Here is a 15,182-nt window from a genome sequence, read left to right on the forward strand (position 1 = left end):
TTCCCTTCTCTTGCATTTCCTGGGATTCATTTAGCTCTCAGAAAGCTAAACAGTTAATGTTGTACATCAAGTGAACATCCCAGGGACTGTAGATGACAATCCCAGACTTTTATTATATTTCCAACACTAATTACATTGTGCTTGAAAAGGAATTCTTGCTTAGTGCATTCGGATATCTATCTATCTCATACATTTGTTATTAGTATCAGGGGCTTTGAGAGCACTCTGAGGAATGTAAAGTGTACTGAGGATATTTTTGCATGTAAGAGTTGGAAAGATAACTGTCAGTAGAGAATTAAAGGCCATGTAAAGGACTTTCAAAGCAGGCTGGAACAGACAGTAATAAATCTCTGCTAGTCTCAGATTTTATCAAAAGTAGCCAGCATGTCCCTAAATGAGAAATGGTGATCAGTAAGATGAGTATTTTGTTGACACTTGCTCCCAGGCTTTCTTTTGTTTTTATTCCTGATGTAGCACTGGTTGTCCAGAGGACTGAGTTTAACTGTTTACCTGGTTGTCCAATGGGATAATGGTGTCTAAAAGATCATGATGGTGGGGATGCTATGTCAGTGTTGCTCCATTTTGCTGCAGTGAGTCTTAAACAGAAGTTTGCTGTAAGCAGCTGACATATGAATGAGCATAAATAAAGGAAATGCCTGCAGGCAGCTCCAGCTGTAGTCTATATTTTTAGAGGTGAGGACTAATACCAAAATGTTGCTATCCTTTGTTTTGGAAAATGAAAATTTCATTGCACTATTTAGGAATAACAGGAAGCATGTCTGCACCTGGGTGAACACTTGAAACAGTTTGCATTTAGCGAAATCGCAACCTAAGTATCTTCCTGTACTTGAGGACAGATGTCCGATCATGTTTGCAGACTGCAAGCTGCAGATACCATTCTTCTATCTGGTGTCTGGGTTTATGAAAAAAAAATATACCGGTGCAATCATCTAGCTACATGCACAAAACTAGTTCAGCTTTGAAGGCCCTGTTCACAGTTGTGTTCTCCATATACTCTAATATCCATTTTGGATAATTTTATCTTTCTGTTCTAGCTTTTGCGATTTACTAAGATAAGCATAAATCGAACATGGAAAGCTGCTTATAAAATACTTGTTTTTGTATCTAATTCTGACTATGATAAAGGTAGACAGTTTTTTTTTTTTTTTTTTTTTTTTTTTTTAATCTTGCTCTAAAGTGGAAAGGTAAGCACATGCCTGTTGTTTGGGAGAAACACCATTTCATATGGCTTATCCTGTCACTGACCTACCTCCAATTTAAAAAGGGTATCACCAAAGCATTAGAGTCAGTTGCTCATTTATCTGAAGGACATTCCAGAGCTGGCCTTCTATGACTATAAGATCTGTTTGCTTAAGCAATTTCTACTGGAAAAAAATTAGCATCTACAAGATCAGCTTTGCCACAATGGTGCCTTGGACTGGGGATGCATTCCATCACTATTTCAGTGCTGATTTGTTATGTAGTTCAGCACTACATTCTACATTTTGTTCCTCCTTTATAACCCTTCCCTTGCCCAGCTTCCCAAGGTATGTTCTGGATCACACCATTCTGATCATACCTAAGGAAGTCTTTTTTATTTATGGTTGAGATGCCAAAGTAACTATGGAAAACAGGTTGCTTGTCAACTTACCTTGCATTCAAAGCCCATAGAAAATACTTAATCCTCTAGGTTTTGCTCTCTTTGTTAGAGGATTTGCTGGTAAAATAAACATCAGTTGCACTTAACCTCAGAGAAGCTCCAGCCAACTGAGAAACTGCAGGCAGATGCAGCTCTCAGCTCTCTGTCAGATATGTAATACAGCTGTCTTTACAAAATGAGGAAGAAAATGTCTTCTCGGGGTCACTTAGTGATAACTGCCTAAAACTAGCATCCATGTGGAATAGATGGAAGTGTTTACTGGGAAGATGGAACAATGCTGAGAAGTATCAGAAAGGCCGATTATCTTCAAAACTTGAGGCGGCATGAATGTAGGTTAAAGAATCACTTGTTTTGCATGTTAATATGCTATAGCACCTGCTTCATGGCAAGTGATAATCTTCAATGCCATTTTTACTCTTTATATTTATTATGCTTTATTATTATGTAAACTACTGCTTACTAACAATATTAACTTTTCTATCTTACTGTTGGGCAAAACTTTTCAAAAATGCTTGCCTGAGTGGGGTACCTAAGGGCCTATGTAAGTGCTGTTGAGATTACAAAACTCCCCAGGCAGAAATCAAGGAAGGATGCAAATTTCTAAGCAGGCTACTGATCTCATTTATGTCCAATGAAATCCCTTAAGTGATGATTCTCCTTACCCACTCGTTTTCCTCATCTTACAATCCTTTTTTTCTGCTGTTTGTCTTGTCCTTAATGTCTCTGCATATGGAGGTCATTTCCTGAAAAAAAAATTTGTCAAATTTGCATTTTTTGCATGTTTTGCATTTTATTTTCTGTATGACTAAATAGTGACTCCTTTCTCTTGTCAATCTAAATGCTTTGCCCCCTTATCAAACCATCAAAATTATTTCAAGTTGCTGACAACCACCCTATTGCTACCCTTGCATTTCATTCATTTGTTCTCCTCTGTTTCTTTATAACTTGTCTTCTCAAGAGTTTTTAGGAAGACTAGTTCTCCCTCCTTCCTTTCAAGAGGACATAATCCCTAGAGCACTTGCCTCCTACTCCTCCAACAAGCTTTTTTTTTATGTACAGATTTAAACTCTGTTCTGCCTTGGCTTCTATGTATACAGTAGCAGCTATGTGATCTTCCTGGAACTCATCAACACAAAACCAAATGTTTTGTAGGAAATTGGATAAAATATGTACATATATTAAGGTACAGCACTGTGACTTTGTATGTTTACCTTATTGTTTGTATCATGGATTTTCTCTGTGAAACCTATAGTCATTTTTCCCTGCATCATAGAGTACAGCTGCAAATTTACCATACTTTTCATACTGGGAAGTTTCAAATCAGTTAAGAATACTACACAATAAATGAAATCATCAAATCTAAACCACTTAAACACTTTCTGAAAGGTGTCTTTACATGTTAGCTTTGAATCCTTTTTGCTTCCCCTCTATTGCCTAATAAGGGATTTCACCATCACAGTGCCAATGGTGGAATGCAGTTAGGACTTCTGTGCCCAACTGAACCCTTAGTACCTCGTAATGGAGATAGTTTAAGCATGGGTGGGGAGCTGCTTACCAGGTGAGATGTTTATGGCATGTGAGGGGCTCCTCTTTCTCCAAGGCACATGATGACTGTCCACAACACTGAAACATGAAGAAGACAATTCTAATCAATGGACAATTCTTGTAGTTATCCTCTACTCTTTAACAGTTTTTCCCTTAAATTCCTATTTTGCTATAGTTACTTTAATTTTTAAGCAAAGAAACAAAGGGTGCACAGGAAGATGTTACAGCAGATTTATTCCTTTGTATTCTCATGTATGTGAACTTGCATAGTTGCCAAACTATTTTTTTAAAAAACTAAAACCAAGTTATTCACATTCGTTTTTGTGCCAAAAGGCAACTCTGAATTGTGCTTTCTATCTTGTAGTTCAGGATTTTTTTGCAGGAGGAGAAAACTGATGAGGTACAAATAACTCAATCTGCTTTTGCTCTTGGCAGAAAGCATTGTCCTAAGACTCAAAGTAAGTCAGACCTGTCTAGAACTGCCTTGCTCCAGTTTTTTGCGGGACAAATCAGACAAATGAGGTAGACGTGGCTTCTGCTTGTGTACTTCCTTACGCATTGACTGTACAGAGTAGAGAGCTGTTAACTCCTGCGGTCTTCATGTACTCGTTCAACTCTCTTTTAGTGGCAACCCCACCACCTTTACTTAACAACGTATGAGTGACTAAGCATCAAATGCTGAAAATGAGCTTAAAGTGAATTCTAAATTTCAAATGTTTGCAGAATTAGTTTTGGGTTGTCTCTCCTCGCTCATACTTGAGCTATACTGCTAATTTCTGTAAGTTCCTCTGCTTGAAGACATGAACAATGTCATTTGTTTCCTGTTCCCCTCTCCCCAAAATATTCCTTTTGGACAATAGAAACAGACTGTAAATTAGAACTTTTCAATGATTTAACCTTTTCTCTTAGTTGCTTCATGACTGTTCTGCTAGTCAGTGTACATAAAACTTCATTTTTCAAGCAGCACCTATATAGATCCTTCCAGTTCAATGCAGTCTAGTCCTGTTATGCACAGAAAAAAAATTGTAATCTTCCATGCAAAATTTAAAAGAAAGGGCGTTAAGGTGGCTAGACTTCCCACTGAAATGATAGTTTGGCTAGGGCTACAGATGAAGTTTGCTTAATCCTTTTCAGAAGTGATTTATGTGAGGAACATCAGGTAACAGTTCCTTAGTCAACAGAGCAGAGCAGGAGGTAGACAAGCGCGCACAAAGCAGTAGCCTGGCTTGGCAGGGAGGTGTGTAGGAAGCAGGAGGGAGCAGGCATTACCTTCCCAGCCAAACTCTGAGCCTTAAAGCCCTTCTAACCTTGCTTCCAAGGAGTTAGTCTTCCTCAGAACACAGGATAGGGGGGATTTGCTAAGACAAGACAATGGATTTCTCATGGAGCCTCTAATTACACAGGACAGTGCCCACCGCTTAGAGCATTTGAAGAGTTCGGGAATTGGAACTTGGCCACCTCTAATCTGGTGCGGACAAAGAAAAAGCACTTTACCAAGTTCTTTATCTGTAAAACATTTCTCAGGCTGCATGCCTAGTGCGATGGATAGTCGTTCCTGGTAACAGTGGTGTGCAAATTGTTTTATTTATTTCTGTTGTTTTTTTTTTATCATGGTTAAGTGTTTCTGTAGATTTCAAATTCCTGCCTGTTAACTGTAATACATTATTAGAGAATGTTTCTGATGTAGTTTGATGGCTGCTGTTAATAAAAATGATTAACTGCTTGAATTACAGTTACTTTTGAAAGCCAGCTAACAGTATTTAATGTCTTCTGTTACTTAAGATCCAAAAAGATTATTCACTAGTGATAGACTTCAAAGGTAAATTTGTGTCTTTTGGACTTCGTAAGCAAAGCAGAAGGGGTTCTGAGGCACAGTAGTAGAGATATGCAAAACTGTCCTGAAAACTTTACCAAAATTGGTTTTTGAAACAGGTTTTACACCATTTGAAAGTGCTGCAGGTACCTCAGTCCTTAAAAGCTGGTGTTTTGGAGCCACCTTCTGTCCATTTAATAATACTACACTACAAGACTAATTTTGTTTTGTGGTGCTACTTAGGCATCAGAAGACCACCGATTTATTGCTTTGTAATGTTGTTGCCCTTTTTAAAAACAGTGATAATGCTTTCTTCTAGAGATTTATAGACTATGAGCCCTCAGTCTGTGGTGGATAGGCAGTTAGCATTGCCTCAGATAGGCTAGTTTGTTCCAAGACACCTACCTCCCAAGATGGTTTTCAGTCCTCCATAGATTTTGTCTGCTGGAGAAAGTGCAACTTGAGTGGAAGTAGAGCTCCTCTCTGTGGACACTTACCAGAAGCCTGCCTGTGCTTGTTAGGGAGAAATAACTGGCTAAGGGAAATTCAGGTCTTCTGATTTAGAAAGACACACTGAAGCCAATCTCTTCTGTAGCAGGTATGATCTATTTTAGTAACATGGTAGCTATTCTTTTTTTTATTATTGAGACACCAACCTCTTAGGAGTTGAGCTGAGAATCCAAGGTATAAATGTGGTGACACTTTCAATTCTTTCCACAGACAGTACTACTGGTATGATGAGCGGGGAAAGAAGATCAAGTGCACTGCTCCTCAGTATGTTGACTTCGTCATGAGTTCAGTGCAGAAACTAGTGACAGATGAGGACGTCTTTCCAACAAAATACGGTATGTGTTACTTTGGACAGGTTCCTCCTCTCAGTCTGTGCAGGTGCTGCTAACAAGGTCAAAGTTGACATTCAGCACATCATTAATGCCAGAGAACTTTCTCACATCCTTTTTGAAAGGAGATTTTAAGCTAGATGCATTCTTGCAGTAAGACGTGCACTGCTGGCATATGAACTGGAAGTTACCATTGTAGCTTGGCTTAATCAGGGCTTAAAAACAGCTAGCTCGAGTCCCCTCGATAGATAATTAGGGAACTAAAGTAGGTACACTAGAATAAATATTCAGCTAGTATTCTTTATTTGTAAGCATCTGAATCTGGAAAGTGGTAGCACCTGGTAAGCCAGTTGCAGTTGACTTTTTTTAGCATATGCTTTGTAGCTTGCTTGTTCAAGGACAATAAGGGTCTTTCATGCGACTGCTTGTCAATGTGGCCAAGGTGCACTATAGACCAGTCACACAGTTCCTCTTGTGCATCACAGCACAGGCTAGTGGCTTTGGCTTTTCTGCTTCCCTCAGTTTTGTTTTTCAGTATCATGAAACAGCCCTTGTCTAATACTGAGCCTGCTGCTGCTTCAGCATATACAATTTGGTTTGTACCTGACTGAATGCACCCAGTAGATTTTCTTGCTCAGTATTTCCTTGTTTTCCCATTTGATAGAATTTCAGCAATGAGATGAAGCAAGCAGTTATATCAAGTTAGGCTGACCGCTGAACACTACACCAGACCTACACACCTTAGCTTCCATTCACTATCTGTGAACTGGTTTCCCAAGTTTTTCTTTTTCTGTATGGTAAAACCTGCCACTCTCGGGTAAACTGGATGAAGCCCCAGAAATACTCCTCATTGTTTTTATAGCCACTAACAAAAAGTGTGGTGGTTTTAAGGAATGATTACATTTCCTCTTAATTTTTGAATCTCTGGGGTTTAAAAGATTCCCCCTTGAAGTCTTGTAAAAAGAACAAGCTGAGCGGTGATACAGGGCTCACAATTTGTCTGCTCTTCTAAATGGGCTAGTTGCACTTACCTACAGCTGAGCCAGAACAAATGCTGCCGCAGGGCTGAAGGTGACCAGCTGGAGTTATCATGGTATCTCTCTGTCTTCTTTCAGGCAAGGAATTCCCAAACTCATTTGAGTCCTTAGTGAAGAAGATCTGCAAGTACCTGTTCCATGTGCTGGCCCATATCTACTCCTCACACTTTAAGGAGACTTTGGCACTGGAGCTGCACGGACATTTAAACACACTCTACACACACTTTATCCTATTCATCAGGGAATTCAACCTGGTGGACCCTAAAGAGACCACCATCATGGACGACCTCACAGAGGTCCTCTGCAGCAGCAGCGGGAGCAGCAGTAACGGGAGCGGCAGTGGGAGCAGCAACAGCGCAGGAGCACAGAACCATGTGAAAGAGAGATGAGCCTTCCCTGCAGGATCAAAACTAACATTAAAAACAATATTATATATTTTGTATGTATATGTTCAGATATACATACAGGCATTACACAGCAGTGAAAGTTGAAAGAAATTATGCTGCCACCACAGGACATGTAGTCGTATGGGACTGTATGGAGCTTTGGTTTAATGCGCCAGCTGGCGTGAAGTTGCACCAATTTTATTTTATTTTCTGTCCACTCCTTTTACCTGTTCAGATGGATTATGAGTGCTGTTTTTAGAGAAGAGCCAAGCTTGAGAGTGGGGCCACTCTTGTTTTTTTGGTTTGGTTTGGTTTTTCTTTCTTTGGTCTTGAGTGCAAGCCCTCTATCTTTCTAGGATGGTGGTCCTGCCATTTTTAAAAAAATATCTATTATAAGTGACTTTTACTTTGAAGTGGCTTAAAAATACAGATTTGTTTGTTTTTGGGGGTGGGGGTTGGTTTTTTTGGTTTGGTTTCACATAGACTGCCCCTCTCCATGCCAAAAACTCCTCAGTCAAGTGCATCTTGCCCTTTGCTAGCTTGGAATGGGAAGAAACTCCTGGCTTGACTAGAGTAGCAATTAGGGGGGCTTGCTACAGGTTGAGAGTGGGTGCGATCTTCCAGTTGTCCCATCTGCCTGGTCACAGCCTGTGAACGTGCAAGAAGATCCACAAGTCTTTCTGCTTATTGCTCCTACAACACATATACTCTCCTCTCTGCTTCCTCTTGCCCCGCCTTCTCTTTTTGCAGGCACACCTCTATGAACAAAAAGAGTAAGAAAGATCACTGGAGCCCAAAACCCATGTGCAAGGGCCATCACCATTTACTTCCCACTGAAAGGAGGCCCCGGGGGGAGGAGGGTACATTGGAGTCAGTCCACTGCCTGTGCTAGAAAGATGGCTGTTGGCATAAAATTATATCGTTGGCTTATTTTAGTTCATCTGTTCTATAATAATAAAAACAAATCTATCAGCCATAAGCTTTGTTCTTGTGTTTGCAGCGTCAAAAGACCTTTTCATTGCTGAATGCTGTTGGCCCTACTTTCAATCAGCTTTGGAAACAGTTCTGTTTCTTCCACCCCATAAACCAGTAGTTCTAATCAAATCCTTACCCCTTCTGGTAGTGCTAGGAGATGAACTCCTCCCCCTGTAACCTGCTGACTCAGAAGTTAAGCAATATATGAAAAGAAGAGCAAGTTGCCTGTTTGTATATACTTAATTCTCCATGCATAGCAGGCCCCTGGGTATTTTGTGGCAGATGATAGGTACTGTATCACTCTGGACAGTGATATTACTCTTTCAGGATTTTCAGTTGAGAAAATGCATAATTTTGCTTGCAATTGTGTTTCTACCAAATCTGTTGCAAACAGCCCCTGAGAATTTTTTCATTACTGCTTTTGATGTGTATCTATCTTAGGATAACTATCATTAATAACTGACCTGGCATGCATCCTAGAAGGTTTTCCCGAGTAAGTTCTCCAAATGTGCAATCATGCAGTAAAGATCAGTAGAAAGAGAGAGAAAAGAAGAGCAAGCATAAGGAGAATAAGAGGAAGAAAAGCACAAGCATGAAAAAGCACATGCGAGGAAAAGAAAAGAGTGATCAAAAAAAGAAAAGCAAGAAAGGAATAAAAAAAAAGCAAGAGCAGTTAGTTAAAAAAAATGAGCAAAGATGACATGTGCAAGCAAGCAAAAGAAGTTAAAGGATGAAAATAGTATGAAGGGTAGGAAAAAAAGGGAAATCTTAAGAAATCTTAAGAGCAAAAATGCATGTGCACAGGGAGGAAAAAAAAATGTAAGAAAATGAGAGAAAGGGACCTTACCTCTATGAGTCCAAATTTACCTGCCGTTGGTCTCCAGATTGTGGGTGTCTCATGAAATTGCAGGCAGACATCCAGATCTTGCTGACCTCATCTGGGTGCCATTAACATAGGCCATTCTGAGACCAAGTCTGTTTACCCCACCATGTCTGCCTCTGCTGCCTCCATATTCAGACATTCCCATTCATTCTTCTGTTACAATTCCCCTACACTGATGTCTGAAGGGAAAAGCTTAGTCATTCTTTGGAATCAATCAGATGATTGATGCAGTTTGTAAGGCCTCTGTGATCTGCCAATGAGCGCATACAGTGGAGTTCAGTCACAAGACTAATGTAAGAAAGTAATAGCAAGGACAGTCACCCTAAAATAAGTAAGCAAGTAAGTTTCTTATAATTAATTAATTATCTACTTGTAAAAGTAGTCAGATCCCTAATTTTAAAACACTATTTAGAAATAAATTTAGGATTTTTTTTTCCCCTCTCTAGACAAAATGACTTAGCTGGAATGATGCTATGGTTCTAATCACAAGGGAGATGATAATACCTGTATCAAACATCCATTAGAATAAACTGCACCTTATCAGCCCCTAGAACTGTCACAACCTAATTGAATGACTGGGAACCCATCCTTTAATGCATAGTACCATACCTAATATTAAACAACTTGGCTACCAGGAGAACAGCAAAAAGAAGTACCCCATTACTGCTAGAGGAGCAAACTCTTGTTCATGGTAGCTGTCCTCAGTAAGTTCATCTGCAGACATTTGATGTTCCTGAAAACACAAAACTTCTTCTTTTTATCTAAGAAACAGGATAATCTTTTTTATATTTTACAACTAACTATTAAGGAGAAAAATAAACAATAAATGCTACTGCACTGTAGCCCATCATCTTGTTGGTTTTAGCAGTGGGACTAAGGAAAACACTGAAATCAGTGCCAACACTAATGACCTTGTTCTTGTCGGGGGCAAACACTACTATAAAGAAGATCACCCTCAAGGCATCCTAGCATATCTCAGAGATCTCTGAACTATGGTGTAGTAACGCTAATGAGCCAGAATCTGCAAAGTCTTCAAAAATCTGTTTTGGTGATGCCACTGAAGTCTGCCAGTGACATTCTACACTTGCAGAAGTTCCCTGACTATCCAAGTTGTGCCCAAATCCTCCTGCATCTAAAACAGCAGCCTAGGTCTACTTCAAAAGAAATTCTCATATTACTGTGTTTTGTAAATTGATTTAAGTAAGTAAGTGCTGTTAAACGGGCACCTACCTATGCTAACACCAACCCCCAAAACATGTATGCATGTACGCACACGTACACACTCTTAAACAAATCTGTTCTTTTGCACTAAAGAGCCACTGTTTCAGGTCATCTAAAAAGACACTCCCCCCCCCCCCCCCAAAACCTGCCTCCTCACCTCCCCAGATAAAAAGTACTCTGTGAATTCTTGAATACATGAAGTGCAGCGGAAACCTCTTCTGACCATCTAATCACTGCAAAAAGACTGATTGGGGAGGGGGGCAGAGGGTGGCCTTTGTAAGTGCTAAGAAGCCTTAGAAAACTGCAATTAGCTATTCGTACCAGCTCTACTATAGCCGTAGTGTCAAACTGTATACTTAGCCAGTTCTGTCAAAATATTCCTAAGAAAAAAACATGCTTTCATGCTTATTTCTGAAACAGGTTGACAATAGAAGAAATGCTGGCTCAGGGGGAAATCATCCTGAAATTTACCCTCTAGAGGTAAATTTGCCCTCTAGTGGGGGAAATTTACCCTGATGAGTTGTCTCAGCCCTCGACTCCCACAGCTCTGACAGGGGAATGTTGTTTCTGCACCTTCCCTTCCCAACAACTCCTCTGCTGTATGGCAAGGTCTCTTCAGAAAATGGCCTTCTCCCTCTGGGGATGCCAACTGGCAAAACATTTATTACAGGCAGAAGTATCATGCTCAGCTAGTTCAGGACAGACAGATGGACACCCCCCTACCCACACATACACCAAGCTGAAATTATTTTTTTTTCCTTTTTAAAAAACGCTGCTGTCATACATCTTCATATCACTAGCAATAAGTCTTTGTCGCTGAAGCGTCCTTAAGAAATCCAAGCAGAAATTCCTTTAAGTAAAGACAAGAGGAAAATAATTTCTTCAAATATGACGGTTAGAATAAATAGCAGCAGCAGGGTAAGCAAGGAACAAGGTTAGCAGCTTCCTTCCATTACACTGGTACCTCTGGCCTCTAGTAGGAATGAGACATCAAGACAGTGCCAACCAGCCTTTCACACAGAGAAAGGGCCACCTTTAGCTTCGACCTCAAGGCAATAATGCTGTGTAGAGATCATAGGACCAGCTTCCCCTCAACCCTAAGCAAGCACTGCAAGTGGCAAGATGTAAATTAAATTTGGCAACATCTACTTTACTTCATACAAAAAAAAAAAAAAAAAAAAAAAAAAAACAAAAAACCATGCTTATTTCTTAGGCACCTGAGAACTGCAGAAAGTTAATCAATCAATCATCAAATCTGAGGTACAACAAATGACATTCTCTTTTTACTTATAAACAACAAAATTAACAGAAAATTTTAAGAAAACTCACCTTGTACTGAACACTTTCTTGAGAAGAGTATCTAAACACAGAGAGATGTACTCTGGTTCTGAGTGTGCACATACCAGGATGCTACTGGAACCGATCAGTAACCTGAAGGTGTATGCTATCAGGTAGCATCTCCTGGACATTATCAGAAGACTAAGAGACTCAAAGAAACAATCGATTCCACAAAAGAACAAGCTAACTTTATCTGCTCACTACAAATGCTGATCTCATACAAAGCCACACTTCATCCAACAAGACCTCACTCATATCTCATTTAACTTGTCTTTTCCAACCCACAGCTCACTATTATTTCATCTGTTAACTGAAAGACTAAAATCCAGAAATACATTTCCATTATCTAAGCTGAGGACAGAGAAATAGGATGTTGTTTCATGTCCAAACCTACTGAGCAAATGGAAACAATGTTTATGCCTATAGCACAAATGGCTATGCTACATAGTCTAAAGCTAGCGCTATGCCTCAGGTGCTGGCCGTAGTTGCAGCAGAGTTCAGTATGGCTAAATTATCCATGCTGCGGGGCAACACCAGCACTTGCATACAAGTGAGTACCTTAATATTTAAAGACAAATTTGGTATCTTTACATAATGTGGCTATAGGAAGTATAGACAAATCTTGACAGTCCACATGGGACTAAATGAAACAAAACAAGCAGGACAGGTAACAAAGTTGCCAAAATCGCTCATATTCAGTGTATTATTAGGACTCCTTTCTTTCTATGGAAAAAAGAACTGTTCTGGAAGTAATGGCCAATATAAACAGTAGGATCTTTCAAACTGAAGTTATCAGCCTAAACTAAAGGAAAGGGGAACTGTCTTGGTCAAATGCTTGTCCAGACTAGAGAACACTCAGCTTTTTCTAGCAAAAAGTGGACTTACAGATTTGAAACTGACTCCAGGGATAGCCTATCCTCCTTTCTTACTCTAAGCAAGTTTGGTAATCTGCTGATTCTTTTCATTTTATTTAAAAGAGTAATTAAAACACCCTGTCACTTTCCCATACAACAGATCAGATAGATAGTTGACATTCTCTCATAAAGTGGTGCTAGGTCCCTAAACATAACATTCCTCCTCCTTTTAATGGTTCCTAGGGTAATTGAAAATAAAGGGTAAAAAGAGCCAAAGCAAGACAGCCTTCCCGGCTCAGCGGATAGCAACCCTCTGGGGCATCAGTTCAGATAAAAAAAAAAAGGTCAAATGCCATCTGATAAAGTACTTCTGCTTCTGTGAAACCAGTACTTCACATCAGCAAGGCTTAAAAGGCACATGCCTGAAGCAAGTGCTGCCCTCAAGGAGAGGGAAAAGAAACCAAAACAAGGAAAACAAACTGGTCTTTGGCACCAGCCATGAAATCAGCTACCACGCTGAACCAATGAAACTGTCCGAGATTCCCCTAGAAGGGCTTTAACGCAGGTGTACAAAGCATCCAAGAAGGATCCTCAGTCTGACGAAGGCAAGAAGTGCTGCACAGTCCTCTAGCATTAAAAGCTTAAGAGCAGGAATATTCATGCAGACCCAAAAGGTGACAGCATAAATACAGGGTCCCATTCCGCTTTGTTATAGATGGCTCTGACATATTTCCTTTAGGAAAGACCATTATTTTTTCTTTTGCTTGAAAACTCTATCTCCAAGCAGATCAGTTTTCTCAAATGACTATTCTTCCTCTTAACTGTCCAAGACCAAAAATCAAACTTGGAAACCAGACTTCCATAGGATTCTTTCCCCCAAATAACTCAAGGAATATTCTTTCTGTTGCTAAGCATCAAAGCCTACAGAGTACTTGGGGTAGAAGAGCTGTCTCATGCAAAGTATATTACACAATCAAGTAGCCCTTAATACATAAATTCATCCAAATTCTCTATCTTAGCCAACATGGGTTTTTTGTTTCATTATATTGTGTATCAATATTAGATTCTTTACAGCAGTCTGTCATGTCTGGCTGCACAAAGGCAATGCCTGGGTTTGGATGACCAAATGTAAAGGATGATTTTACTTTGCAAAGTGGAAATACATTGCATTGTAAAGTCTTGTGTGAAAAATTTGGGGACACTGGTATTGCAAGCAACTGGAATGTTTTTGGAATATGTGCACTTGCCTACTAAAACAATTCATTTTTATGAATAAGGAGAATAAGGAGTAAGGAGAACATTATGCTTGGCTTCTCTTGCAAAGAGCAATCCAGAGCAGAACTGTAAAGTGATACTGGATAATCTTATTAGCCACATTAAAACTACGTAAGTCCTGCTACAGAAAGAATTCTTCTGTCCTTTTCAAACAGGTTTACTGACACTGGGCAATTCAGGAAAGTAGACTCAAATTCTTGTGACTAGAAAAACCTGTGTGAATAGGAGTGAATATCAGAAGTAGGAGGCTAGTTGTGCCCAAAGACCAGCTGTACTCATTGGAGCCGAACTGTGAAAATTTAAGCTATTTTAAGAAAGAAACTTTTCAAGAGAGCACAAACAACAACAAATGTCTTGGAATAGTCTTTTTCATTAGTTTAAAAAAGAGTTTAAAACTGGCCTAAATTAAGCCTAACAGAACATGTTTTTATAAACTCTGTGCTGTCATCACTGTCACAGTCTCCACAGGTGAAAAGGACTGCAGCTCAGGCAGGTAGTTCCGAGGGAATCTTAAAATGAGATCTGCATGAAGACTCGAATGAATACTATTATTCATGATGATGAAATAATTTATAATTGCAATCCCAGTCTTCAGAATGCAAAGAACTAATAATTCTTGGAATCTGCATCTATTGGTGCTATAGTGTTTAAGCAGAAAGTCCTCATTTCAACCCCCAGAAAGATGACATTAGGGAGCAGATAATAGCAAACATACTCGGGCACTGCTAAAACACATTTGCTTGGGAAGAATCACATGCCACACACAGAGCAGAAGAAAGCCAGATACACAATTGCTAGCTGAATAAATATGACTCTTTCCACTTGAGTTTTTCCAACTACAGACACACTTCTGGAGTTTGGAGCTTAAGCTAGGTAAGTTCATCCTCACACAACGCTCAGCACTAAAGCAATAAAGCATAGTGCCTCTGGAATCACAAAGTCCGGTTCCTTGCAATTGCAAGCAATTCTGCAATAGATGTTCAGTACAGAGACCACAGCACATTTGTATCTCTCACCCCTAGCCACAAATTCCCCACTGTACACCATGACAGACTGAAGATCAAAAGTCACAACTATAACATGCTGCAGGAAAAGAACAGGAAGTGCTCAAGGGACAGTCAGTATCCGCACTGCTCAAAATCAGGCAGAGCTGAGTTGGAACCTCCTCTCACTCATCCTTGTTGAATACTCTAACTATTGGGCTATGGTGCAAATAAGGTGGCTCCAGAGGAGCCACTGGAGAGGGAACAAACACCGAGCTTGCAGGTGGTCATGAAAATGCAGCCTGAGATAGGCCATGTCTGCTCTTTGCCACTCATGATCTCACTGAACTGTTCATGTTTTGGGACTGAAATG

The 15,182-nt window shown here is 39.8% G+C and overlaps 1 protein-coding gene across 3 annotated transcripts in view; it reads left to right on the forward strand.

The window, feature by feature from the left end:
- The window catches only part of MOB2 (MOB kinase activator 2), a 114,889-nt gene extending 106,630 nt beyond the window's left edge, over positions 1-8,259 (forward strand). For all 3 annotated transcript variants that reach the window (XM_062577548.1, XM_062577547.1, XM_062577546.1), the window contains exons 4-5: positions 5,739-5,863; positions 6,973-8,259. In XM_062577548.1, coding sequence (XP_062433532.1) covers positions 5,739-5,863; positions 6,973-7,283 — 436 coding nt within the window. In that variant the 3' untranslated portion in view covers positions 7,284-8,259. The remainder of the gene's footprint in view (positions 1-5,738; positions 5,864-6,972) is intronic.
- Positions 8,260-15,182: the final 6,923 nt, after the last annotated feature.

The sequence above is a fragment of the Rhea pennata genome, chromosome 5, assembly GCF_028389875.1.
Source record: "Rhea pennata isolate bPtePen1 chromosome 5, bPtePen1.pri, whole genome shotgun sequence".
NCBI lineage: Eukaryota > Metazoa > Chordata > Aves > Rheiformes > Rheidae > Rhea > Rhea pennata.